Source organism: Colletotrichum acutatum (genome assembly GCF_030867785.1).
Source record: "Colletotrichum acutatum strain CBS 112980 chromosome Unknown BDZ83scaffold_134, whole genome shotgun sequence".
Classification (NCBI taxonomy): Eukaryota; Fungi; Ascomycota; class Sordariomycetes; order Glomerellales; family Glomerellaceae; genus Colletotrichum; species Colletotrichum acutatum.
In genome coordinates this window covers 26,294-53,354 of record NW_026849128.1, presented here as the reverse complement: position 1 = coordinate 53,354, position 27,061 = coordinate 26,294, and the positions used below count along the sequence as shown (strand labels likewise).

General features: G+C 54.5%; 9 protein-coding genes across 9 annotated transcripts; 5 read left to right on the top strand and 4 right to left on the bottom strand.

Annotated features, from left to right (window-relative positions):
- Positions 1-1,359: 1,359 nt before the first annotated feature.
- BDZ83DRAFT_763280 (uncharacterized protein) lies at positions 1,360-2,817 on the bottom strand (the record flags this gene model as incomplete). The annotated part of the gene is made up of 2 exons (XM_060515216.1): positions 1,872-2,817; positions 1,360-1,436 (listed from the first exon to the last, which is right to left on the bottom strand). Exons 1-2 carry the CDS (start codon positions 2,587-2,589, stop codon positions 1,360-1,362), a joined length of 795 nt encoding a protein of 264 aa, XP_060359858.1. The 5' UTR covers positions 2,590-2,817.
- A 1,798-nt stretch (positions 2,818-4,615) lies between these two features.
- BDZ83DRAFT_756659 (uncharacterized protein) lies at positions 4,616-6,811 on the top strand (the record flags this gene model as incomplete). Its single annotated transcript, XM_060514777.1, has 1 exon — positions 4,616-6,811. One exon carries the CDS (start codon positions 4,616-4,618, stop codon positions 6,809-6,811), a length of 2,196 nt encoding a protein of 731 aa, XP_060359857.1.
- A 1,076-nt stretch (positions 6,812-7,887) lies between these two features.
- Positions 7,888-9,209, top strand: BDZ83DRAFT_734584 (uncharacterized protein; the record flags this gene model as incomplete). The annotated part of the gene is made up of 1 exon (XM_060512948.1): positions 7,888-9,209. One exon carries the CDS (start codon positions 7,888-7,890, stop codon positions 9,046-9,048), a length of 1,161 nt encoding a protein of 386 aa, XP_060359856.1. The 3' UTR covers positions 9,049-9,209.
- Positions 9,210-9,332: 123 nt separating this feature from the next.
- Positions 9,333-10,999, bottom strand: BDZ83DRAFT_763274 (uncharacterized protein; the record flags this gene model as incomplete). The annotated part of the gene is made up of 4 exons (XM_060515215.1): positions 9,333-9,605; positions 9,669-10,145; positions 10,324-10,513; positions 10,568-10,999. The coding sequence occupies 4 exons, from the start codon at positions 10,997-10,999 to the stop codon at positions 9,457-9,459; spliced, it is 1,248 nt and encodes a 415-aa protein (XP_060359855.1). The 3' UTR covers positions 9,333-9,456.
- A 1,842-nt stretch (positions 11,000-12,841) lies between these two features.
- On the bottom strand, positions 12,842-14,006 carry BDZ83DRAFT_589014 (uncharacterized protein; the record flags this gene model as incomplete). Its single annotated transcript, XM_060506195.1, has 2 exons — positions 12,842-13,554; positions 13,646-14,006. The coding sequence occupies 2 exons, from the start codon at positions 14,004-14,006 to the stop codon at positions 12,842-12,844; spliced, it is 1,074 nt and encodes a 357-aa protein (XP_060359854.1).
- A 1,211-nt stretch (positions 14,007-15,217) lies between these two features.
- Positions 15,218-15,893, top strand: BDZ83DRAFT_77429 (uncharacterized protein). Its single transcript, XM_060515417.1, has one exon. It carries the CDS (start codon positions 15,401-15,403, stop codon positions 15,737-15,739), a length of 339 nt encoding a protein of 112 aa, XP_060359853.1. The 5' UTR covers positions 15,218-15,400; the 3' UTR covers positions 15,740-15,893.
- Positions 15,894-20,113: 4,220 nt separating this feature from the next.
- On the top strand, positions 20,114-21,375 carry BDZ83DRAFT_656176 (alpha carbonic anhydrase; the record flags this gene model as incomplete). Its single annotated transcript, XM_060510854.1, has 3 exons — positions 20,114-20,257; positions 20,316-21,001; positions 21,057-21,375. The coding sequence occupies 3 exons, from the start codon at positions 20,114-20,116 to the stop codon at positions 21,373-21,375; spliced, it is 1,149 nt and encodes a 382-aa protein (XP_060359852.1).
- A 2,420-nt stretch (positions 21,376-23,795) lies between these two features.
- On the top strand, positions 23,796-25,031 carry BDZ83DRAFT_709277 (phosphotransferase enzyme family-domain-containing protein; the record flags this gene model as incomplete). The annotated part of the gene is made up of 2 exons (XM_060511569.1): positions 23,796-24,245; positions 24,294-25,031. The coding sequence occupies 2 exons, from the start codon at positions 23,796-23,798 to the stop codon at positions 24,990-24,992; spliced, it is 1,149 nt and encodes a 382-aa protein (XP_060359851.1). The 3' UTR covers positions 24,993-25,031.
- Positions 25,032-25,198: 167 nt separating this feature from the next.
- Positions 25,199-26,650, bottom strand: BDZ83DRAFT_744408 (uncharacterized protein; the record flags this gene model as incomplete). Its single annotated transcript, XM_060513158.1, has 2 exons — positions 25,944-26,650; positions 25,199-25,886 (listed from the first exon to the last, which is right to left on the bottom strand). Exons 1-2 carry the CDS (start codon positions 26,288-26,290, stop codon positions 25,199-25,201), a joined length of 1,035 nt encoding a protein of 344 aa, XP_060359850.1. The 5' UTR covers positions 26,291-26,650.
- Positions 26,651-27,061: the final 411 nt, after the last annotated feature.

The window sequence follows — 27,061 nt, the reverse complement described above, 5'->3', positions numbered from 1 at the left end:
AAGGGCCTATTGGCAGTCATGCAGTGCAGTTGATAATGCGAATAGGGCAGCTAGAAAACGCGCTAACAGCCGATGGCCGCCAGACGTTGTCTCGCGCAGGCGCCACGGAGGGGTTTGACCTGTAGCTTGCCTATAATTCAGCCACTAATTCGCCCTTACAGCAGAGAAGGAGCTCTTAGAGCGCTCAATCTTCTCCCTAGAAACACTAACAACGGTCTCCACGCGGTCTGGCTTATAGGAGGGAAGGAGCGCACGGGGCAGCGGCTTCAACTTGGCAGGTGCAGCTAGGCTGGAGCTCCCTTACTTCCTGCACGTTGTGAGTTTGCAACATCGCCAACCATCAAACGACACCACTTCAACCTCATCACCAATCCTCTCCATGCCATGTTTTTTCACAAGACATGTCTCTCCTTCCGCATCTCTAGCGCACGCCACGAAGCCCGTCTCAGACTCCACACTCTGTTGTCTTGATTCGCCAATCTCTGCCAGTTCCACCGTTCAACCTTGGTTTCTTGCGGGGAATCTAGACAATCCTTTGCTTTCACAAGCCGCCAACGAAGCAAGACTCTGAAGTTTGAGCTTCCTGTTGTCTTACATGCTCAATACTGCCTCAGTCGCCTCCTGTTCGTATCACTCACCGCCACACGCCAGGCCTTTCTTTTTCATCAAAAGATCGCCGGCTATCTAGTCAGCTTTGTACTCTGGGTCTCGGGCATCCGTCTGACGTGACGCCCCGGCTGCATCTGCCATCTGCATCCATGATACAATCACAATTCATCTGCAGCTCGACAACAGAAGGCCTGCAAGTTGCTGCCGCTTGGGACTTGACAGTTGGGGATCGAGGCATCCCGCAATCTAATACGGACACCTAAGCTTTCCGCCGTGGCCTTGCACGTACGAATACCTGTGCTCGGTCCTGATTCACTGATTCAATATGCCGGTAATCTGCAGAGTACCTCACATGCCTCGCTTGATACGGCGACGACACCAGCAATGGCGCCCCTTCTGGGATTTGAGACGAGACGAGGGCAAGGGAGCCTGCGGACCCATTGCGTCCCTCACGATCCTCTCGTCTGGTAGATGACAATTGACCAAAGCAGGTCATCAACCCGTCACAAGATTGCCAGCCGCCCTTCGACTCTTCGACTGCTCCATCCAGAAACGCGTACGTAGTCGCGATCTCTCAAGTTGGTTGGCTCTGGGCCGTCAATTTCAAGTATGCCCAGGGACAGCTTGCTGGGCTTACATGCCCTGGTCCATGCAGACTCTAACCCTTGCACGTTGCCCTGAACAGCCGGGGGAGGGTACGAATCGACGTTGCATTTTAATCCAATGATGACCTGCTGGGGCCCTGTCTGCTCAAGAGCCGGAGGAGCAGCAAGCATAGGGTGCGTCGACAAATTGCAACATGGTGCAGAGAGCGCGACGCATGCGACCTGCGAAGACGGCAGATGGCATGCGATGCGACCATTCAATTTTACGCCATCAATGATGAGGAAACAAGAAATACGTACTTCGTACAGACCGTCAGACTGACCGGCGGCAGAAGGTATTCCGCTGATGATCCTTCAGAATGAATCAATTGAGCCAAGGTCGACACTGCGATGTTCATTTACCCCAACTCTCAGACATCCGAGCGCGCGGCGAGGGAACCAGATCGCCGGTCTACCTGGTTTATACAGCACGATGCCAGGGACTTGACCCTCCCGTTATCCTATCACGGTTGAACTCTCTGCTGGTTTGCTGCGCCGCCCCTCAATCTCCTGTTGATCTCGGCAGGGCCAGTCAATCCGGAAGGGGACAAAAAAAAAGGGAGAGCCGAGAGACGACCCTCGCACACCTCGATCCAAGTTGCCACACACACAACGTACCGTACGGAGTGCGGATACATAATCCACATATCCAGTCCACATACAAAAACATGAGCACGCCAAAGACACACATGGCACAAATCCAGACAAGCAGTGCCGAGACAGAAAGCTGCCATCTGCCGCAGAGATCACTTCTTGAGACTTGACGGTCACCGATACTGTCATGAGAGGAAATGACAATGGCAGAAGAAACAGAACTGCAAGCTTTGCAGGCAGATGGCAGGACCTCTTGTGCTACAGTTTGCTTTGCAAGCTGCTGTACTCGCGACGATCGTGTGCTTGCCGCCGCACAAGGCCTGCCAACACTAGCGGGTACTGCGTACGGATACAAGATGCAGGCTGCAGACGCAGCAACACAGACGCCTCGGCCGCCCTGGGCCGGTGGCACTAACATGGAATACGCGATGGGGCTTCGCTGCGGCCTGTCAGGGATCTGATCCGCCGCGTTGGTCGTTGGTCTCTGGTTGTTGGACAGTTTTTTTGGAGTCCAGTCTGTTCTTTCGCGGACCCTTCGCTTCGATCCCTCGGAACTCGATTTTGTGATCGATTCCTTTGTGTCATGCTTCACCAATATTTGATTGCGGAAACCCCAGTGCAACGTGGTGGATATTATTCGCGGAGGTGACAACTCGTTCGAGGAGAAAACTCTTTCAACCTCCATCTCGCAGCCGTTTAAGCCTCCATCGTACAGGTCACGGTGGACACGGCCATGTGTCATGAACACGCACTTGGGTCGGGACAATTAATGACAGTTCACAGGCGAAGAGCATGCTTCAGACAGAACCAGACGCCAGCCCACCTTCCAAGCTTCGACGCCAAATAAGACCAATATTGCTTCTGCAACCGTGTGGCAGCGAACTGCCGTATGCAGCGCAGATATGCACAGAGAGCCCACTACCAGCGTAGCATTATTGAAGGCACAAGAGACCCCTCGCCCACATCCGCCCACATTGCTTCTTCTTCCTTTTTTTTTTTTTTTTTTTTTTTTTTTTGGGTCGTCGACTGTTCGACAGTCCGATGATACGGGTACGAAGCACAGGCTACGGATACTCTATGTATATTCAGTACTTCGTACGGATACCCGAGTTATAATTGTTCCTTTGGTGGACCGAAAATCGGGGACGCGATGCTTGCCGTTTGCTACTCGCTTCTCAACAGTCAACGCTAAGAGGCTTGCTGCCCCTGACCCGGCCATTCTAGGTGTCTCCATCCCGTGAGCTCCGGAGTCCCGCTGGACTGGTTCCCTCACTGGTTCGCAAATCGCAACGGCCTCGCGAGAATGGTAAGGTATCACGCAGTACTGGGGACGCAGAGTGGACGGCACGAGCAGTACCTATGCTGTGGTTCGCGCAGACTCTGCATGCCCCGGAAGTGAAAACAAAAGAACGCCAAAGCCAAGGGACGGCCTTGTCTACCACTCCGTACAGACTATGCATGCACAGTTGAGGTGCGGACGACGCAAGGGCGAGAAGGACCATGCCTGGCGAATCTGTGTCTCACTCTCACAACTAACAATGGCCGTCAACATTCTTGTCTTTCCGACGGACCTACGGTCTATAGAATACTTAAAGTCTCCCTCCGTGTCAGTTGTCTGAGATGGTGCAGCAAGCCCGGCGACGTGTATCGCACCTATATTGATTGTTGTTGTTGTTGTTGTGACCCTCGAGGTGTCACGGCAGACGCAGCTTTCCCTTCTGGCAATCTCTTGGAAGCAATCTTTCTCATTCTCGATCCCTCGAGGTATTCGGAGACGGAGCTCTCTGCCGCCACACCCCCCTTCCCATCTCATCTCCCTCGTCACGTCGTGGGCCCTCTTTCACTCTTCCACTTCTCTCCAACGGTCACAGGGTGTCCTCTTTGGGGATCCCGGATCCGACCACACAATCGTCCTTTCGGCTTTTGTATACGCAACATTGAGATACACTACATCGTACCGTACAGATACCTCCCCCCTTAGGCCCCTCCTCATAGGTAAGGAAGCAGAAGCAGGATAGAAGCAGTGGAAATCGAACAACAAGGTCCTTCCTCGGATCCCTACTAGCGACAGTCCCTTCTTCTGCCCTGCTGCTCCGTCGTCTCTGCCCATTGCCCACAGACGTGAGCAGTCGGGTGTCCATCGTCGCTGGAGCATTGTGGTACATACACACGGCTACACGCCCGTCGCCCGTGGCCCATCCCCATCCCCTTCCCTGTCGTCAGCCCTGGCAGCTTAAAGGCTGAGCAGCTCCCAAGCGGCCAGCATCCTCATGAGCGACGACCACCCCTGGCTCTTGGAGTTTCTCCCCTTTTCTCTCAGAGACTCGCCCAATGGCATGAGCATCAACCCATGTGGCATGCACCCCATGTTCGTGTTAGACGTTCCAGCTCCCTTCCCTGCCCCACACGCGACCGAGGCCCTCCCTGCAAGGAACATCTCTCCAACAACCTTTAAAACATCCCGTCCGCCGGTTCTGGGGCGAGGACGCTCCGTCCGGAGCATGAAAAACCTCTTGCCACTGACCCTGCCCTCCAGCTCCAGCAACAGCTCCAACGCCAGCTCCAACTGCGGTTCGAGTTCCAGATCTAGCTCTAGCTCTAGCTCCATCTTCAGCCCGCAGCCGATCATCTGTCGTCCTGTCTCGTCGCCGCTGCCAACCCAGTTTCAACCACACCACCATCACCATAGTCATCACCCGCCTTCCCAGCCGCATACCGACCTTTCCTACGGATACCATCCCGAGTGTTTATGCATCCGAGCCGGCGTCATGGCCGAAGCCGCGGAACCAACCATGGACTGCAACCTGCCGGAGCTGCTGGCTCAGGACCTTGAGTTCTCTGCCCTCATCTTCGCCGCCAAGAACATGACTGCCGGCGCGCCCTCGCCTGCTCTCGCCTCAGATGAAGATGACTGGCACGACACCGCCGAACCTCCTACAGTCCTTGGCGCACCATGCCATCCCAATGGGATAGCTCAGTTCCAGCCTCTGGGTGCTATCGACGAGAAGAGCTCGGCCAGCGATGCGAGCCATCATGACATTTCAGACGCCGCTTCAAGCTCAAGCGGTGACTCCTTTAGCATGACCGGGGGTGACCTCGACGGCGAAGACGACGCTGCGGAGTCACCGCACATCCGCCAACATTCTGTTCTCACTGCAGACACCACCATTTCGGCCTCGAGCCAGCCCGTGGTCGCGTCATCTTCATCACAAAAACGAGTCGTCTCCTTCGGAGGCGAAGCAGACGGAAGCTTGGAGAGCTGGATGGACTTTGAGCCAGACGCGCCGGCGGATCATCCCGAGCTCGGCAAGAGCCTAGTCCAATCGCCCGTTTTGACACCCATCAAGCCGGTGCGGCCGCTATCCCGACTAGGCGACCGGTCCATCAACGAATCACCGCCCCGGGCCAAGAGCGCCAGTGCCGCAGCCACTACGCGCCGGCTGTCCAACCCGTTTGAGGGTTACACCCGGCCCACCAGCCGGGCCCGGAGTCTCCATCTAGACCCTACGGCGGCGGCCGTGGCTGCTGCCGCCAAGGAGCAGAACCGTCATTCGATCCATTCGGTTCACTCACTTCACTCCGTCGACATCGCCGTGCCCACGCGTTGCTCATCGCTAAAACATCGCGTCTCATTCACCGATGACGCCCGCAAGGCCATCTCTACTCGTTCTCGATCGCGTTCGCATGCGTCTTCGCGACATGTGCAACCCGATCACATCGTCGCGCCGGGAACGGATCGTAGCTCTATTATCTCCGATCTCAAAGAGGAACTGGAGCCATGGTTCCGTTACCTCGATGCGCATGACACGCCAACGCCAACTCCTCGTCAGGGCCTGGCTTCCCCTTTACTCGTGACACCGCGTCCGACCTCCCGCTCCGGCGCCGCTGGTCCTTCAAGAGCATACACCACCCCGACTCCTCGTCCTCGATCCCAGGCTCAAACAAGGTCTCGGCCTGCGTCGTCTCTCAGCACATCCTATACCTGGCTCGAGGACCCGATCGACATCCCACCTCCTCCCTCGGACGACCAAAGCCGCCGTATTCCCCTTCCTCCCAACGTGATGGAATCGTTGCGCGTCTCCGTGACATGCTTCCCCGAGACAACGCTCCTCTGCTCCAGCCTTTCCATCGAGACGATCCGTAGCTACTCCCGCAAGGTCAGACAACCAGCCGCTCCGGAAACTCTCCGCCCAGACACCCCACCCGCGTCCCCGAAACGCTGGCGCTGGCTCAGCTCCCGCCGCACCTCCAATCTCAACCGCCGCTGCTGCTCCCGCGGCGCATCCTCCTCCAACCTCGATCTCCCCTCCTCTGCCTCGCTATCGCCGTCAATGGCTACCCTCGCTGCTCCACCCCAGTGGTCCCGGATTCGCAGCGTCTTCCCCCAAGGGTCAGATTGGCTCTGTGACGCCCTCTACGCCCACATTGTCGCGTACAACTACCTCGCGCCCATGGTTCAGAACAGTACGACACAGTCGCAGCCGAGACCACCCACACCTGCTAGCCCCAGCAGCAGCAGCATTATCACGGACGATTCTATCCCCAAAAAGGCCGCCACCTTACTCGGCCTTCAGGGCATGCAAGGGATGCAGGACATGACGACATCGCCACCGCCGCCAAAGCCCTTGCGGAAGCGATCCAGCATGTTTCTCGGCCTCCGAACCTGCTCGGCGTCACGACAGAGTCAGATTCCAACGCCGGCTGCTGCTGCTGCTGCTGTGCCAACAATGACGCCGGCGGCACACCCGGCTGCGGTCTCTGATGTCCCCCTTCGGGAGCTGCAGCAGGGACTGTCGCGGTGTATCGCGCACTTGGTGACGACGTTGCGCGCCGGGGGATCCGGCAGGTCCATGGTGGGAGGTGACCTGATCAACGAGGTTGATCCGCTCGTCATGCGATCTCTGTGCGAGATTGTCAAGTGCTGCGAGGAGTCGCCGAGCACGACGAATGATCGGTCTTTGTAACAACAATTTTTATCATCTTCACTATACCATTAGAGTTTTGTTTTGTTTTTGTGTTTTTTTTGTTTTCTTATCAGCGGACTTGAGGCGTACTGGGTAGTTATGAGGCGCTCGTGGGTAGGGTGATCAGGGAAGCGCGCGAATCTTGTTCTGGAATTTGGTATATATACCCTGATTTCTTGTCGTTCAAGCGTGGAGTAGAAAAGGGGGTTGGTCAGTCACAAAAGACAAAAAAGCCTACTGGGGGGGTTCGGCATGGTGTTTTTAACGGGTAATTGGTAGAAGGGAATCACATGGCCACACGCCTCTTTCACACTCGTCTCGTTCTGCTTGATTTGATTTTCAAGATAAAGTGACGTCGATAACGCGGAGTTGGGAGCATGTCATGAGTGAGTGATTTGGTCCACAACATATTCCGGAGAACTTCATTCGGAGGACACGCTTTAATATGTCTGTACTGTTTGCATAGTTGTTCCGTGATCTGACCTTCTGCTACGGACTAATCTTAAGACTCAGATTGGTGACAGAAGGATCAACTAGGAGCAAAGGCGGTGTTTGCAAAGGTAGGTTTTGTATTGAATAGAAACTGAGTCTTGCCTGCTTCTCGACAACGTTTCGCGCAATTCTTCGCGACGTCTCCATCCAGCAACGACCCCCCTCTCCCCCTTTCGCTTGACTACAACCCCCATGAGTCCGTCGACGAGCCCATGAACGAAATAGACGCTGGCAGCGACGACTACGAGCACTTAAGCGCCAATGATCCCAAGGATGACTCCCTTGTGTCTTGAAGTACTGTTCAAGTGTGTGAATCAGTTAGGACCCCAAGGTACAGCACCTACTTTACCTTGCAAGATAATCATACACCAAGAGCCCGCATCTCCGAAAGGTTTGACTTTTCCCCATTTCGATCTTCCAGTACCCATCTCCGAAAAGGAGATGTTGATCACAAAGTAAGACTTGGAAAATTCAACAAAGGAGTCGGACAACTCTTCCCCCATAACCACCGCATCCGCATCACAGACTATCACTTTACCTTTCTCTCCACTATTTTGCAGATACACAAGACAGGATAGACCGAAATGGCGAATACACACGAGCAGCAACAAGATTCCCATCTCCTCCATCGCCCAACATGGCGAACATCAAACGGCCTCGGCTGTCTGCGCAGCCGCTTCCAGAATCTGCCAGCGGAGGTCCTGCTTGTCATCATAGAGCAGTTCCTCCAGCCGGAGGCTAAACGCGGTAATCTTCAAGACCTGGGAAATGGCGGACCGTCGCCATCAGAGCTGCAGCGGCTGGGGCTGCCGGTATTACCATCACCAACCCCAAACACCGCCCAGGCCCAAAAACCGGACGAGGCACAAAAGCCAACCATGCCAGACCTCGCAGAGCTTTTCTACCTAGGCCTCCTCAACGACAGACTCCGAGAGTTGATCCCACCCATGCTAGAGTCCCATGCGCGCAGCAACTCCTCCCGTAGCACAAACGCAAGCATGAGCCCGACCTCACAGACAGATCCGAGCGGGTTGTATTCCTACATCCTCATCTTCTCCACAATACGAGGGCTTCGTGAAGGTATTATCGCCGCCCTGGACCGCGGCGCGGATATCAACGCCAACGACGGCATCGAAAAGTCCCTCGCCGTCAACAGAATGACTGACAACAAGCCTACGGGCTCGTGTCTGACTGCCCTTCATTGGGCGGCGTTTAACCGGGATACTGCGATGCTTCGCCTGTTACTCGACCGCGGCGCTGACGTCCGACGCACGGCGGTCCGCACGACGTACAGCTCCATGGACGCCCACAACCCGATTCGGGCGCAGGGTTTTCGCCCGCATTTGCTCCTGGGTCCAGGCGATCGCCTAGAAGACAATGCAAAGACGCTGGTGAATGCGCTCGGTTTCGCGTTACAGGCGAATTACCGCCTCTTGCCTGATGGCATGACGGAGCAGCAGCGACAGGCGTTTGTGGCTGATCGTGATATGCGCGATGAAGAGGCTGTGAGGATACTGGTCGAGGCCGGGTGTCCTGCTTTCGTTATGGAGCATCGGGAGCGGGAGTTCAATGACGCCTGTGAGCTGGAGCGGTGGGGTGTTGCGCGGGATATTTTGGCGAATACGGAATGGAGGAGAAGGTGCGCTGAGAGGGATGATGATAGTTCGCGGCTGTCTCTTGTGCGTGTTGTTAGGGGGAGGAATCCTAGTCGGCGGGTGATGGGCTGTAATGCGAATGAGTGGTGATGCTGTTGAAGGATGCTTCCGAGGACAGTGGGGTTATTGGAGAGAGAGGATGGGATGCCGACTCCTTTGTTGTCGATTCTCCTCGGGAAGAAATCTTCCTCTTGGGTTCATGGCGGCGGCTACTACTGAAGTTTGAAGAATGTCCCTCTGGAAATCTCGTGATATGGGGATGCATACTAGTCTCTGTACTAGCAGTAGCCAAGATTCTATTCTGTCCTTAAGCGCTCTCAGCCTCACTTCTCTAGTATATGAGAGACATTCAGAATTGGAAGTATCTTAGTATACAACTACATACGTCATTACCTAAAGTCATTAATCCAACTCCATGACAATTTACTACGTCTAACAGACATCGTTTACATATACCCACGATTCAAATCAACCTCAGCTTCACCACATCCCTCTATACTATGAATAATCAACACTCCCTTCAAAAGGATACGGATCCCTCACAACCCTCCCAACCTGTGAATCCCAATCCGGATCCCCAATCCCATCCCCCTCCTCCTTGTCCCCCTTCCACCCGCCGCGTGGCCTGGTCGTCCTCCCCGTCTCCCCTCTCCCAATCCGCCCCCCACTTCCCGCACCATCACCACGTCTACCACCACCAGGCCCATCACCATCATCACCATGCCACACTCTCGCCACGCGCCCCTTCCCCCTCACCCCCTTCATACACCCATTACTCAGCCCCAACAAGCCCGCGCTCCCCAGCAACAGCACAAGCAGCACTAGATTCCCCGCCTGCGAGACGTTGCCGCTGAATATGGCGACGACGTACACTGCCAGCTTGGCCGTTGCCTCGAGATACCCCTGCGCGGCCGTCTTCGCGAGGAGCCAGGCATCTGTTGTTAAAGCGGCGAGGTCTTCTGCGGGGCCGCGCATGCGGATTTTGAGGGAGGGGGTTAGGGGGATGAGGTATTCTGTGAGTTTTGGCGGTAAAGACGATATGGATATGCCGCCGTTGCCGTTGCTGGTGAAGAATGGAGTGGGTGGTGCCGGGGCTGGGCTCGGGGGAGGAGGGGTGCGTTGTTTGATAATGTAGATGTTTAGGAGGCGGGATGTGATGAGTGCTAGGATCGATGCGAGACCCCACCCTTGATCTTTTGTCAGTTTCATCGCGGAAGGGCACTCCACCGTCTAGATCTAGTTTGAGATTGATTGTGGGAGAAGAGATCGTGAACAAGGGGGTCGGTGGAAATCGAACGATCGCAGTGGGTTACCATGCAGAAGGGAGGAGACGTGGGAAAAACGACCAAGAAACAGAAAACTCACAGTCCGCTAGTAAAATCATGATAGTCAACGCAGCAAACGTAAGAACCGGACTCGCAAGGTACAGCAAGTGACTGCCCCGCTCAAACTCCCACTCCGAATCGTGCTCAAAAGCCCGGCCGCGTCGGTTTTGGCTCCGGCTTCGGCCCCGTTTCCGGCTGGTGGCTAAGGTGCCGACGTCGAGTGTGATGATCTTTTCCCCGCTTCCTCCTCCGCCTCCTACTCCTCCGGCCCCGAAGGCCTCGACTCCACCACCGCCGGCTAGCTTCCTCCTCTTGAGCTCCTTCTCCCGCGCCCGCTCCTCCTGGACCCCAAGCCGTGAAAGGAAGAGCAGCATCCCCGGATTCGTCACTTTAACGTCCTTCTTCCGTCCGCCGGGTAGTGCCTGCGTGCCGAAGATGCCGGCACCGCCGTTTCCTCCCCCTCCTCCCGCGGCGGCACTTCCGTAGCCGAACGCAGCGGATGTCTGGGCCGTGACAGCACCGCTGGTCCCCGCGACACTATCGGCCGCTTGCTGATAGTGCAATCCCGGCGCGAGGACCAATGCGTCGAACCACGACGACGTGCCCGTCAGCGCGGTGCGGTTGGCGATGGTCTGTAGGTCTGCAAGGGCGACGAGGCCTGCTGCCGAGAGGGAGAGGCCTGGGATGGGTTCTTTGGAGAGGACTGGGAAGGGCATGGTGTTTCGTATGGGCTTACTTGTTCCCGCCCAGCCTTGTTTCTTACAAGGCTTGGTGATGAAGATACCTTTGGAGGTGGCAGCTTGTCGTGGATCTCTTATCTTGATCGGACTTGATCGGTGAGTGGTAGGCGCCTGAGCCTCACGCTGATGACGTGGTCGAGATCCCCGGCGGCGGTATCGTCACGAGGACGTGGATGGCATGGTGTTGGTCTTCTCCGTTGGCGACGACCAGAACAGAATTAAACACGATGAACCCGGGTTCGCTGTATCGATGAGCAGGCCGGTATGCAAACAACCAAAGAAAGTTCCGTCCGAATGACCTTGAGTTGCAGGGTTGCATCCTGCTGCGGGCTGACCCTTTCGCCCCTCCATCCCACCCTCCATCTTGCCCCTCCTCTATCCGAACTGCCTAGTATATCTAGCTCTCTGAACCTCTAAAGCTTCCCAGCCTCTTTCTCCTAACCCGACGCTATTAAGTGCATGTGAAGTCGCAGCCAAGCTTGGAGCCGTTGCGAACGATGGCGCTGACGTTGAGTCCCCCACTTACCAACGCTAAGGCGTATGCGTATGGCGTTGATTGCTACTCCGCATCTAAAGAGTCCCGATTCCCTACCCCACCTAGAGTGTCAGACGCCGGCCGGTCGGCGTTGGATAGGCCCGTTTTGTCTCAGACAGAGGGAGTTTGCAAATAAGCTTAAGTCGAGTTTACACGGATCATTAAGCAGAATGTGAGACGTTTGGGAGGATGATAGAGCTATGGGATCTCAAGCTACGGAAACTGACAGTATTTCCGAAGAAGAGCTGGTTTTTGAGGAAACATCTGGCTCACATACCCCATGGCGTTTAGCAACATGGGGCAATATAGGATACTAGAATGTTGAATTGTACTTGCGACATCGTTGTTGATTTTGGTTGAAACAAGTTCGTCCTCAGACCTAATTAAATGATCTACCTAGTGATCACATACGAAGCGCGCAACTGTGCATGGAACTACAACCTGGCATGTGGCCCAAACTGTACACGGAGAGAACAATCTGATAAGGATGCGCATCATTGCTCCGTCTTGGCCAAGTGAACTGAAGCACTCCTGCTATATTAGTAGTTTCCAGCCCTTGGGATACGCGTAGCCTAAGCTCCCGTTATCAAGTTGGGTTCAGACTAAAGCATGAGCATTAGTGGCCGCCCTGTAAAAGAGCACCCTGATACATTGCCTTTACTTATCGTAGAGAAGGTTAGTGGATCCAGAGATAGAAGCCGGCGGATTGACAAGTAGACTTCTTAGACCAAGGGATCGAGACCCGTTTCTCGAAAATCTAATATGGAGGTTACGTCCTTCATCCATGTGTCGTCACGATCTTTTCCCAAGCTGAAAGCTGTGGCTCTCGAATCGAACTACGAGGTCGACGGGGATTCATAAGGCCAGAGTTTAGGAGCTCATGCTCGGCACGGCTCTACGATTTAGATGGTCAGCACAGCCTTCGAAGATCAAAGTTGAAGGGAGTCTACAATCTAACGCGACATCGAAGATGACGCTAGGTATTGCCCCCAAGAGGATAAGACTGGATTCAGCATGAGAGCAGAACCATAGCTAGATTATGTCCCGACAAATTGAGTGATCTCGCTGGAAACAATCTTCTCGAATGACCCGGAACCATTTTACATTCATCCAGAACAACGTACTAGGGATCCGTTATGGCTGTATAGTAGAAGACAATTCATTCGCGCAGATGATCCCAGCCGCAACCATAGAAACACCACATCAATCTTCCCACTCATGCCTCAAAAACGAAACGAAAACGCCCCATGAAATCCTCCCTAAAAACCATCAACCAAAGCACTTCATAAAAACGGCCCCAAAATCTCCATCGTCAAATCCCACACCTTCCCCTGCACATCCCCCCTCAACTCCACCAACGCACTCTCACTATACGAAACCTCCCCCTTATGATTCACCAAAAACAACCCATTCCTCCCCTCCTCCCCCATTGTATTCTTATCTCCTTTGTCTTTCCCATTTCCCTCTTCCCCCCCTATCGATTTCCCACCAAACCTCCCACACGTCGCCAAATAAACATGCCTCTCCCCTGCCTCCCTCTCATCAAACCCCATGACCAAAAACAACGGCTTCAACAAATTCGTCAACGGGAACGGACTCCACCACGTCGGCGTGTGATACCGCGCCATGTTCCCCGTGTCCACCGCCCCGGGCCAGTTATGTACGAAAGTAACCCCCGCGTTAGCCGGGTCGGAGGCGAGTTTATCTAAAAAGAGGGTGTTCATGGTTGCCATGTGCGTCTGGGTCTTGAAGCCGAAGAGTCTGCTGCTGCTGCTGTTGCTGGGCGACGAGCGGGTGAGGTTGAGGTCTGTTGCGTCGATGCGGGTGGAGAGCATGCTGCCCGCCAGGACGGTGAGGACGCGCGGGGAGGGGTTTGGGCCGGGGGATGATTCGGATGCGGAGGCGGAGGCGCGGAGGAGAGGGAGGAGGTGTAGAGTGGCGAGCATGCGGGAGTAATACTCCAGAGAATGGCAGACATCTATCCCTTCCGCGGTATCTAACACAAAATCAGTAACTTCACTCTACTCATCCAGATACCTCTCCTCTCATCTTGCACAACAATAAGCAAACAATTTCTCAAAACTCACCGTTCCGTCCCCCAAAAGGCGCATACCCAGCCGTCAAACACAAAAAATCAAGATTCGTCTCCTTTTCTTTAACAACCTCACACACTCGTCTCGTCTCCACCAGCAACGATACCTCGGACTCAACCCAAATTAACTCGGCCCGCGGGTTCTTGCGCCGCAGGTCCTCGAGCACGGGTCTCATCGCCGGCTCCGTGGCTTTGCGGCCGGCGATGTAGACCCGTATGGGAAAGCCGAGGGACACGAGCTCGATGAGGGTAAGCTTGCCGATGCCCGACGTGCCCCCTAAGAAGACGGCCGTTTGGGGCGCGGTTTGGGATGTGAGGTGGCTGTTGGAGTTTTGGACTTGGGCGCGGGTGACCATCTTGTATAGTAGGTGTTTTATGTTATTGTATGACTGGAATTTTGTAAAGAAAAGTGTGAGTGAGAGGGAAATCTAAGAGCAGTTTCCCTTGGACTAGAACAGAATCCCAAACAACTTCTAATTCATTCATTCGAATGATTTCATTCATCTTTTATACATCATTTCCAGGAGGTTCGGATAGCTTCGCATTCCTCACCGGGTTAGCACCATCGGGATAGCAGAAAGCGGAGTTTGCTGACGCGCTAGTGGGAAGGAACGAACACCAGCTGCAAGCCCATCGGAGCATCCATCTCTATCTTAGGTACCTGGCCTGTAGTGTTGCCTACCTTATCGATGGGGGGGGGGGGGTTCAAGTTAATCATTGTACATTCCCTCACTGACTTAGCCAATCACATCAAAACCCCAACACTTGTTATATCGAGACCACTTCAAGCCTGAGGGGGACTCGTGTGTTCAGCTATGAAAGCCGAACATCCGGGCGCGGGAGTAGCGGTGGAGTTTGCGCCCCTTCGCATTCCCGATCCGGTAAGCGAAATGCTCCACTTCTCCGCGGTCGCCGGCCGAATGAGTGGGCCTCCGGTCAGCAGCTCGTGGTGCCAGTGCTCTCTTCCAGTTCTCACCATTTCTCAGTGGTACGTAATGGATGTCCTCTTCCCCTCACCCCGTTTTGTTAGAGAAATTCGAACATGATGAATCATTGATTCTACAAAGGTGCACGATTTTCGGGATAAAAGGTTTGTCTTGAGGAAAGGGTTTGTGACGCGGTCCGGATTAATCTTGTTTGGCCAGCGGGTTGGGGTGTAATCTATCCCGTCGGAGAAACAACAGAGTTGGAAATTGTCAGTGCGAAAATGAGCTTACACGCTCACCTAAAACCCGGAGAACGCCCAAAGATGACGCAGAATCATTACGGCGTCATCTGCAGACTGCATGCACCTATTTCAGCAGTAATACCTCGCCATAAAATTCTGCGTCGTCTTTTCTCTGAGTCAGCGTCAATGACTCTTGTGAGATCCACGAGGCCATGAATAAGCGGGAGGACCTATGGCGAAGTAAACCGCGAACTACCCGTCAGGAACTCAGGAGATGCATCCGCAGTCTTGAAGTTTTCAAAGCTGACTCCTCGTCTCCTCGCCTCCTGTGTCCACCAATAAGCAAGTTTGGCGAGAATGAACCAATGTTTCGTGATACGCAGCTGGGGTCTCGCGCGCGCTCTCCATCATCAAGGGGGCCTCCACGTTTCGAGTCGTCGATCATGGGCTGAGTATTCGTATACGATATGATCAAAATCTGAAAAGTGCTCAAAGGGGGGAAAAAAGAAAGGATCATCTGGCGGCATATGACTTGACTTAAATACGATGACTGGCGATGGGAAAATGGTTTGCCACGTTTGAATGCCAGTCTTTCTACTTTTCCGCCTGGTATTGTTCACTTACAGCCACTATCAACACTTTATTGCGATCAGGGCCTGGGCAGTAGAAGCTTATTTTGCTGGTGTCTCTCGGCGGACAATAGAGGCTTGCACTAGCGAGCGGAGAGGCACGGCGGGACAAGCAGCCAAGTGCCAAGTGCTGCAGGGCACAATGGAACCTCGAGACGCCGAGAAGTACGACCTGGACAGGACCAATCGCCAATTTCCAGCCCTGGAAGATTTAAGGATGTCTCACTACAAGGGGCAGAAGCAAGCTTGCTTAGGTTGCAACATGCGGAGAAGAGTTCTAGTACGACGTTAGCTGCTCTCAACGCAACGGTAAGGGCTTGGCGGCGTCGGTATCCGCAGTACGGAGTACGGAGCACATTTTCTCAGTCCATCAGCCGGAACAGAGAACTGGCGTCCGAATTGGGGCGAATGGTCTGCTTCGGGATGCGAGGGACGCGAGGGGCGCGAGGGCCGGGAGGGATGCGTATGTTCAGCCTAGCTTCTCCTTTGAAATGAAGAAGTATGGCTCTAATGTTCAGGGGCACTTCATTACTCTCGCTACCAGCCAAGCCGATCTACTCTGGAAAGACTGCGTCATGACTGCCGTTGTCGCGGCTTTATCATGCTTATAGGATCCGTTGCTCTGAAGGAGTGGCAGATTCCGTTCGCCTGCTGCCTTTCGACTCACTGCGTCCCTCCTCAGATAGATGCTCAGAGCCACGGAATCGATACACGAGTTCCATGTAGACAGAATCTTAAGTGGCGAGAGAAGCAACGCCAGTGTTTCTCACTGAGACGTTCCAGCCGTGATGCGGTTCATCCTGGGTCAAGTGACAGTGACAGCGTAGACAACGCAGATCTTGCGGATGTTGGATGAACCGACTGACGGTGACAAGCCGAAGGTTACGGGCGGTGCTGACGAAATATGAGGAGAAGTCGTCTTGGCTCACGCTCGCCGGTGACCAGTCACCAGCTGCGTGGTTTATGCGTTGCAGAAAAACTGGCTGAAAACCCTTGGTGATGGTGAAGATGACGACGTCCTTGGCCACCAAGACGGCATTCGGGATTCGCCAAGCCGACTCTGCTGAAGACTGTCGTTGGACATTAGGGGCGACGTCGCATTCAGATTGAGTTCTCTTGTTGATGATGGAGACGAAAACGCTGGGCGACTTGGCACGTCGTCGGCAGAGATGGGGTCCCAAACAAATAGCGAAAGCGAAGACCAGCGCCAACGTCGAGTTGAGCAAGTTGCGCGCCGGACACCGAGGACGTACCGTTCAGTGGTCGGGGCAGAGGGAAAGAGAGGCAGAGCGTCAGGCCTACCCAGCAGGAGGGTAACTCTTTCTGCTCTCTGTGGGGATCGAGAAGCAGGCCGTTCAGTTGGGACCACAGTCAAAAGGCCGGCCGGCAGGCAAGCACTGGGTTGAGACCGTGAGCGGTGAGCCTGTGAGAGACAGAGAGACTCAGGAAAATGGGGATAGCTTCTCGAGTTCCCATGTCGTCGCTAAAACATCAGACGCGGTTCCGGTAGACGCTGGGACTTGGCGCCAAAGGAGGGGCCGTCTGACGTCTGGAGCGCGCCAAGAAGCTTCAGATGAAGGCAGGCGGTGCCGACGGGGTGGTCGAGACGGTCGGCGGGAGCGCGGAGAGGGATGGCATGGCTGACGGATGGGGTACGGCGAGGCGTGGCATTGGTGATGGATAGTTGCGTGGGTTGTACAAGTCCGAACTTTGAGGGCGCACTCCGTACTCTGTACTCCGTAGACCGTAGACGGTAGGCAAGTAACAAGGTAGGTCGAGTCGTAGACTGGCGTAGCTGGTAGAGAAGGGGAGGGACCGGGGCTGAAGAGCAGACGAATGCTACCGCGCAGGCGACGTCGTGGAAGACAATTGGTGAAGTTGAGATGCGGAGGTGGAGGTTTGTCGCAGGCCCCGGCAGTTTGGAAAGGCGTGAGACGCGCCCAGAAGAAGTCAGGAGGTGCAAGACTTGGCGAGAGACGCGGCCGGCGAACGCAGTCCTAAAGCGGTCCATTCCATTGGTAGGCGGCCTATGGAGTACCTACACTACAGCAGCACAGCAGGTAGAGGCGCTGCAGTGCGGATCAAGCGAGGGGATTAGCGGTCGGGTAACCTGGTTCAAGGCAAGTTATCCGTGACAGGGAAGATGTTTCCAGCGGTGTACCGCCTGGATGGAACGCTAGGGTGCACACCGGCCAGGCGCTCTCCCACATCACGACGCTTCCTCATTGGCAGTCCCCCCATCGCTTAGCTTAGTCAGTTCTGGACGTTCTGGACGTTATCCTCTCTGTCTGCTGTTTACATGGTGGCGGCTCACATATCGCTAGCCATCACCAAGTTGCCCCCTTCCACTTCCGCCCCCAGTTTGACTTGGCAGCCATTTAAGCTCTTGGCCCTGCAAAAATCAGCTGTTTTCTTTCTCCCTACCCCTTCTTCCTGTCATCCCTTCTCACAAGCCTCTCCCCTCTCGACGGGATCTAACGTCTTTTCAGTCTTAGCGTGTCTGTCAGACATGTTGTCGGGCTCTCCTCAGTCGTCACCCGTAGACCGTAGCTTGGCTGCAACGCAAGCAAGAAAGATGGGAGGGATTCATACCTTAGTGCAATATGTGTAAGGCAGGAACGTGCTTCATCTGAGGTGCCTCAGCTTCACACCGGGTCTTGCCATGCGGTCGACTTGCTCTTTCCTGCTGCGGTCTGGAACTGGCTGCTGTGTGTCCTGTGCGTCGTCTCAGCACGCGGTGACGGTTGGGAAAAGTGGGCTCGAATGCCCTTGGTCGTCCGAACAGAGTCAGCGTGACAGAGACAGGCAAGAGCAGGAGGTCGTGCATGGCTTAAAGGCTGTTAAGGTTTAGAGCGCTACCAATGGTGAACAAGGTTTTTTCTGACGGCTGCCTCATCCCTGGTTGCTTCCTGCCATCACACAGTACCTTCCTTACATTTCCTTACTCTTGCCAAATCTGCCACGCGTACGAGTAAGAGCAGGAACGATGGATCTTTACAGCTTTACTCTACCTTGCCAGGCTTACCTGACCTGACATACCTACTCATTTACCTTACCTTAGCCAGAAGGAGAGAGCATGCTTGCAGTTTTCTTAACCTGCAGTTGCTACCCAGACCAGGCCTCACCGCAGGCATCGCACCTACCAGCTTTTCTTTACATCTCTAACGCCCTCACCCACCTGCGGATACCTTCTTGAGGAAGATAGTAGGCAAGCACGGATAACTCAGTGCAGAGCAGTCCCTTCCCTCCTTCCCTGCTCAGCCTGCCCGTAACACGTGGTTCAGGGAAAGTCCGAGAGATACGTACCAAATGCCCACCTTGCCTTGGCACCTTCCATACCGTACCTTAGGTACTGAGTAAGGTACCTAGTGTCTGAATGTCCGAGTCTCGTGCTCCAGTGGCAAATGCTGCTGCTCCCCGCCTTCCAAGCTCTTGGTATTCTCTTGGATGCATTGCTCGGCCTCTTGGACAAAGAGCCTCAATTCTTGACTTCCGTCTTCCCCTAGACATCACTCCCGCATATAATATTCTTCCGGCTTCGACTTGGCCAACGCTGCTCTTGTCGTCGATCCTTCCAAATGCTTATTTTTAGCCGCCCTCCCGCTTCTTGGAAATCACTTGGGTAAATGCAGTCATTCAGCATCACCTACCATGATGGTGTTGATATCCAACCCGTCGTCTCAACAAGATCACCGCTAAGATCATCTTTGGGAAGGGGGCTTCCTCTCCGTCCGAACCAGCGCTTCTCTCCCCCAGCCGTCACTGCAACTCCCACATTGAGACTCGTGGAACGCGCACCGCAAGGGTCTTCTCTACAGCTATTGACTTGGCCAAGCACCAGACTCACAAAGTGGCCATATTCCCCACATCCCCGTCCAACCCTCCGGAGCCTGACAGTTTCACCCTGGCGACGCACTCCCATCCTGTCAACTTGACCAGGGTCGTAGGGCCCCCTGGCTTCCGCTCTCTTGTCCAAACGGCCTTCCTCCTAGGCTCCTCCTCCGTCTCAATAGCCTCGCCCGGCCTTGGCCGCCTGCTCTCGAGTCTCAATCATCAATCCTGGTCCATAGTCCAGATGACATGCAGTCGCATTGGATGGAGAAGCTTGAAAGCCCCCCTCCCATTCTGCGCCAGAAACACGCCCGCGATGCCATAGGAAACGGAGGCGCTCATCCCCAAACACAGGGAATCCTAAACCTCATTCATTAACCCATTCTCTTTTTCCTTCTGAGCCTCTCACTGCTCCTCAACACCCTGGATGAAGCACATGCCAAGATCCTCACCATGATTCCGTCTCTCGCTGCTTATCCGCCCCGGCTATCTTCGCATGGGTTCTTGCCTATTGATACTATTCTTGGACCTGTGAGGTAGATCATCAAGATAACCAGCCCTCGATTACAGTCTTACAGATCATGAGTATATAGGCATCATGCCATCTTGACGCAAACATAATCCTTCTCTCGGTTCATCTCGTTTCTCATCTTCATCATCTGTCTTTTCTTCACCCTCAACTTCTTTTCCCGTTCGTTTCGTTTCTTCCCCTAGAGGGCTGGTCATACGTTTTCTTCAATAATCTACTTTTTGTAACTCGCTTCTATTCTTCCCTTCCTTCGATCCTTTGTAGGCCCCCCCACGCGCTGGTCCCGTATCCTACCTTTAGTTCAACATGTCTTCCCGTCTCATCACCTTCGGCTTCTTCGCCGCCTCCGTCTCTCAGGTCCTGGCCTCGTGTGCCTATGGAACTCACTTGGATCCTCGCGCTGAGGAGGGAAAGGTCAAGGTCAACAACTTTGCGTATACCGGCAGCAATGTAAGTGGTCTCTTTTCCCCTAGAAGCTACGCGTCTCAATACTAACAATCTCATAAAGGGCCCCTTGAACTGGGTCGCCCTGGATGCTACTGCCAACCAGCTGTGCGCCACGGGAACCACCCAGTCCCCTATCGACATGGTCGCCGGCTCCTTCAACGTTCTCCCTGGAAGCTCCATCAACCTCGAGATCCCCGACATGGCCGAGGGCACCGAGTTCGAGAACCTGGGAACCACCGTCGAGGTTATTGCCAAGGGTGGGTCGATGCAAGTTGGAGGCAGCAACTTCACCCTGCAGCAGTTCCACTTCCACCTGCCCAGCGAGCATCTCGACGCCGGAAAGAGCATGGCTATGGAAATGCACATGGTCTTCGAGGGTGCCAACCAGGAGATTGCTGTCATTGGTACCTACATCGATCTTGAGCAGGGCGCTGCCGCTGCTGCCCCCGCCGCCCCTGTCACCGAGGCTGCTCCTGTTGCCGAAGCTGCTCCTGCTGGAGGAAACGCCACTGCCGAGCGCCGCACCAAGCTGGCCCGCCGCGCTGCCACTGGAGCCGCAGCTGAAGCCCCGAAAGCTATCCCCGCGATGGGAACCAACCCGATCAAGGCTGAGGCCGCTTCTTCCAGCCTTCTCGAGACCGTCTTCTCTTCCCTCGATGCCATCAAGGAGCCCGGTACTGTCACCAAGACTGGTGCGCTGAACATGCAGGAGGTTGTCACGCTTCTCTCCGCCGGCAGCTTCCAAAGGTACAATCCACGTTTGATAGTCTTCTCTGGTTTCCAATGTCTAATTTCTGTGCAGCTACATGGGTTCCCTCACTACTCCTCCCTGCTCAGAGGGTGTTCAGTGGCTCGTCTCAACTCAGCGCCTGATGGTCCAGCCCCAAACCTTCACTGCCGTCCGCGACGTCATTGGCTTCAACGCCCGATTCCCCCAGAACACCCTCGGCCAGGCCAACATCATTCAGGTTGCCCAGCAGAGTCTCACCAGCGCCAACATTGCCAACCCCGTTGCTGCTGCTCCTGCTGTCGCTGCTCCCGTTGCCGCTGCGCCCGCCGCTCCTGCTGCTGAGGCTGCCAAGGAAGCTGCTCCCGCCGCCGCCCCGGCCGCTCACGCCTAGACGATCAATAACGGCCAGCCGGCGAGGACGGCGGAAGAATCGGCGTCGCGAGGAATCGTTGCGACTCAGCTGATGCAGTAGGCTGGGCCAAGATGTGCAAGGATGCTCGATGCCTATTTTGAGTTCAAGTGTACCCTGGTCTCATGCCGATGGATGGAGGAAGGCCGACGTAAAAGCAGTCCCCGGGCGCTGCATTTGCAGCTGGGACAAGATAATCTTAACACCAGCCAGCTGCGCGCATTTGTACAGACATGACTAATTGAAGGAGAGTTATACCTGGGCAATTCTCTATGGGCCGCTTTCCTCTGTTTAGCATGTGGGTTGATCTGTAATTACCGATGCCTCTTCGATGAAACCCAGTTCCAAGGCCCAAGTGTAGAGAACGATAGCAAGATAGCGGACAGTGAGGGAAATACCACGGGGCTCTGGAGTCCCAATGCATAGCAGTTTACCGAGTCAAGAAGCATAATGGTGGAATAATGATAAGATGGGCATAGATGGCTAGACAGAGACAAAAGTAACACGAGTCAACTGTAGTGTATCTCACCAATTCAAGTGACCATGTATCCCGGCCCCAGTGCGCAGATCCGCAAAGAGGTCGCCGTCGGAAATCCCGGGTGAACGAGAACGATTTCTTCATAGATCACGGGGGCAGAGAGATGCATTCATCAAAGGAACGCTCTTGGTGTTTGGCCAAGATACCAAGCCCGGTGGAAATAGAAGCGGTATTCTCAAGTTTCTGAATCTGATCAATCTGGGAGAACACCCAGGACACTTTAAGGGCCGCAGCGACTTTTTAAAGAGAGCGTTTCGTGTATCTTGTTAAACGCTCTTGGTGGCCGGCTTGGCGGCTACCGATTGATTGCGCGGCTCTTTCTGGCCGCATTATCTAGTGAACGTCTGCCCGTTTTCGCGTTTGGCTCGCAAGGATATGCTGGGTTTGAGGGGATCTGTGCTTGGTGTTTGAGAGGCGCGACTCGTGGTGGCTGGACATGGGACGTAAGGAAGTTGCTGGAGCACTAATGCGCCGGTCCGGGTCGGTCGGTTCGGCAACTCGAGGACCAAGGTGAGGTAGGCGGGGGCGGTTGCAAGAGAGAGAAAGACGAGAGGGTATGGGTGAGATGGCCAAGAAAAAGGCGCCGGCCGGCGACGATATTTCCCACGTGGTGACTTGGGGACGTGCTAATGATGATGATGAAATGTCTTGGAGGCCAAGGGCCAAGGTGTCGAGTGTTTTGCTTGGGACGTGTAGTAATTTGTAGTATTTAGATTGAGTGAGCTCAAGGTTTAGGTAAGTATATAGTACTCAAAGGTAAGTAAGGACGGCAAGGTGAAAGACCAGCGTAGAGTCATTCTTTGAACACGGTCTGGTGGAAAGTGCCTGCCTGTGTAATGGGATTCATCTGGTAAAGGATAAGTATATAAGGAGAGTTTCGGCCGTGTCATTGGTGTTATGAAGACACAGCAACGCTTGATGTTGTAAGCTTGAAGCTTTCTCTGGTGGATGCGACGTTTTATCCTCGCGGCGCGGGTGGACTCGATGCAATTGACGATGTCTAATATTTTCAGAGGGAAGACGCAACAGTCATGGCGTGGTGATAATTTAGATACTTGGGGGTTATCGTTGCGCTCTGTCTTGGGAACAGAGGGACGAAATACACCCTTGGTGAAAGGCTGCGACAGAGGGCAGTGGCGGGTGGGTGGTCTAGGCAAGTAGGTGTAAGTACAGAGGGGCCAGAGAAGTTCAGCCTTCTTAGGCGAGGTACTTCCCTGGAGCGAAGTTCTTCTAGAAGAAAGTGCAGCGGCTGAGAAGCAGATTGGACTTTGCTTCCTGTCTCTGGTGGAATTCTTCAATGGTTTTCTTTCCTGTTGTTGCTTACATAGCTCTGCGATGATCAGCTTTTCCAGCGTGGTTGGGGCCTTTTGCCCGAAGGGGGAATACGGGGCAAGGACGCAGAGCGGTCCCCCCCCCGTTCTTGCCTTGCTAAAATCGCCGTATGACGATTCGGAAGAGGATGGAAGACACTTGCATATCTCTGATCTTTGGCTTACAATGTGATACGGGCGAATAGTAGTTGTAAAGTAGTTGATGGGGCGACTTCTTCACAGCGTAGCCGGTGGGCGGGTGATGCATGATGGCTCATCCGGGTTAAGTGGACCCGCCCATCGGCGCCGGGTCCGATATTGGCTAGACATATGGGGCCGTGACGGTAGCGCTTACTTTGCATCAACATCACCTTCCCTTGCGGGTTGATCGAGAAGGAAGATCTACGCATTTCAGAAAGGTTGTGAAAAGCTTCGACAGGGAAGAAAGCTATAAATCCAAGAGGCCAACCTTGCGTTTCTCTTTGCTAGAATCCTTCCGTCTCAACATCAAAATCACCATAATCACAAGAACCTAACTCCTACAAAACCTCAAAATGGCTGACCCCGCGGCAAACCTCCCACCCCTCCTCACATCAACCCAACTCCTCGCCTTCACAACATCCCTCAACCTCCCACCACCAACCCACACAGAGCCCCTCACAGTAACAGCAGCCTTTCACAGCATCTATCTCCTCCACTTTCCCCCTTCCGCTTACCCCAACCTCGCCCCGGCACGTCCCAACGCAGACGGCACCATAACCCTGGTCCTCCGCGTAGCAGGCCCGCACTTACCACGCATAAAAACAGAAAACGAAGTCGCCGTGATGCGCTGGGTCCGGCAACACACCTCCGTTCCCGTACCCGCCGTGCTGCGCTGGGATTCTTCTTGTGAGAATGTGCTTGGGTGCGAGTTTACGCTATTGGAGAGAGTCGAGGGTGTGAGTGCAGATAAGGTGTTCTGGGAGCTGGGGGAGAGTGAAAGGAGGAGGCTTATCGAGCAGCTTGTGGGCTTTCTCGCGGAGTTGTGGGAAAGTTCGAGGGGCGTGTGGAAGCTCGTGGGCGGGTTGAGGGTCGATGACAAGGGGGAGATTGTGCCGGGGCCGGTTGTGGATGAGTGGTTTTGGATGGAGCCTGAGATTTCGCGGTGCTGGGATGGTGAGACGACCGAGACGTTGAATCCTGTTGGGGGTGCGTTCTCTGGGTGGGCGGAGCATCTTGATAAGAGCGTTGAGAAGTATGTCTACGCTATTGGGAGACACCCTTCGCTCGAGTGGATGAGGGATCTCGTGCCGCGGTTGGAGGCGTATAGAGAGTATATTAGGGTTCACGCGGACGAGGTGGATGATACGCGGTATGTACTCTCGCACCGGGACCTGCACCTCGCGAACGTCATGGTGGACGGGGAGGGAAACGTGACGGGGATTTTGGATTGGGAGTTTGGTGGCGTGGTGCCTGGGCCGAGGTGGGACCCGCCGAATGCGTTTTTGTATCCTTGGGGCGGAGAGGATGATGAGATTGTGGCCAAGGCAGAGAGGGAGAGGATGAGGGGGTGGGCTAGGGAGGTTTGTCTGGAGAAGGGGATTGAAGGGGAGGTTGTGGCTGGATGGCCTTATAAGGGCATTCAGGAGACGGTGCAGAAGGTCGTGAACTTTACGAGGGCGATTTGTGAGGTTTGTCCGAGGGGTCAGGAGGAGAAGGCGAGGGTGTGGAGGGTGAGTCTGGAGAGCGAGTTGACGAGGCTGGGGTTGTGACCGGTATCATGTTGGATGTTTAGAAGTAGAAGACACACTGCAACTATTACAATAGATTCAAGGTATCTCTAGCATCACATACACACCAGAAGAACTCCTAATAGACAAAGTCATCCGCAGCGCTGAAGATATCTCAAAGAGGGCAAGTTCCACTCTCTCTTCCTCTCTCAATAAACTCCTCATGCTCTTGTTCAAGCATCACATGTTCACCTTCTAGCCCGACCTGAATTATCTAATCTTGACGCCGGCCCACTTCCATCCAGCTCAGCATAGAGCTGTGGAGCAGGCAGCTCCGTCACTTCTTGCCGATTCCTACCATGCTGGTGTACGTAAAGCTCGTGATACCGCGGCGCAGGAGAAGCGAATTTATTCGGCTCAAGAGGCCTCGCAAGATATTCTTCGACGACTGGCACAGTTTCTCCTGCCCTGCGCTGTTGCTTGCGCTTCCTACGCCATAAGAAGAACCCGAGGATGGCCAGAGCGATGACCCCTACCACAGCACCTACGCCGATTCCAATGGCGGTCGGCAACGGGAGGGCTGCGGACTCGGGCGTCGACGTCGCTCCCGAGGGCGGAAGTGTCGTGGTCGATGCAGTTTCTCGAGGCAGGGCAAGGGTGTTGATTTTGACTGCGTTTGTGGGTGTTGGAGTTGCGTCAGTGACTGTGACTCTTGCTATTGGAGTGGCTGCTGTCTCTTCGATATTCCAACCCAGCACTGCGATGGCACCAACGAAACCTGGTTGGGTGAGGGTTGAAGTCGCCATTGTCCAGCTTGAAGTATCTGGAGCGGATGTTGATGCATAGGTGATCACCGCTCCGGACAGGAGATCTGAACGGCAGTCTCCTTCAACAGACCCGGCAATACCTCTGATCAGAGTGTAGTCTCTACAACAACTAATCAGCAACGATCAACCACCTACTGAGAAACTCTCGATCACCAGCGACACTCACTGTGGGCAGCACATGGCAAGTGTACTACTCGTATCGTTCTTGACCGACGTCGCAACCGTCACCCAGCGCTCGGGACATACCAGAGGCCCGATACTAACGGCAATATGGCCCTCGCCGTCGTTGAGGCCAAGGCGTCCTTGCTCCCACCACGTTGTGACTGCTGGCGGCGCACATCGTACTCTGGTGTCAATGTCGATGCCGTAACCTGGGTCATACGCCGCGAGAGAGAAGCCGTTGAGGCGGTAGATGGTCGAACAGCTTGTCGGTGGTGTGAAGGCGGTCGGAAGCGCTATGAAGGATGTGACGGTGCCGTTGTCGTCCGTCACAGCGGGATATGCTGTCGCCATTGTTACCGAAATCTACAAGTTGTGACATCCATATAATGAGATAGTAATGACGATAATGAGTGGGGGAAAATGATAAAGTTGCTGAACCTTTTGATCCAGGGGACTCAACGAAGGCGAAGTTGATCTATCTGTTGCCAATGCTGTAGATTGAGCACGCATTTGCCTTTCAAACGGGTGAAACCGGCGTGCTGGTATTCTTGCATCGGTCTTGCATGATGAGTCCCTGCAATATCGTGCTGTTTTCCTTTGTTGGTTCTGAATTCAATTCATACATGTAGACAGTTGAGGGCTCTTTTTTGGCCTGCATCGTGGATGTGAGCCATGAGTCGCCCAGGTCTGAGGTGGAATCCGAAGAAATTGTCCAGCGCTTGCGTATCTCGAGAAAACAGGCCCCAACAACATGCCATGTGAAGATAAAGCAGGTAAAGTAGTCTTACGGCCGCAGTTTCCCAAGCGTAGCGCGCGGCACAAGATGGAAAGAACCCCCGAGGAACGAGTTCCAACATCGTGCAGTTTTGTGGAACCTGAGCGAATGGCATCTCGACATCTCGGGCTGCCAAGATTCAATCAGGCCGTTACCAACTCTTCGGTATCCAGTTGAAAGGGAAGGCGCTTGACTGCCCCTTGCAATGTTCGAAAGAGAAAAGTCAAGGAAACTACGTCTTTCATCCTTGGAACAGTTTGGCAATTACCGCCCGTTGGTTGTTCTTGCCTTCGCAAGATGGCTCATCGGGTACCTCTTCCTCAGACTGCGGGCAAGGTCCAAGGGCG

Excerpts from the sequence above, each read along its gene's own strand:
- BDZ83DRAFT_77429 (XM_060515417.1), top strand. The coding sequence starts at position 15,401 with ATGCCAGTCTTTCTACTTTTCCGCCTGGTATTGTTCACTTACAGCCAC.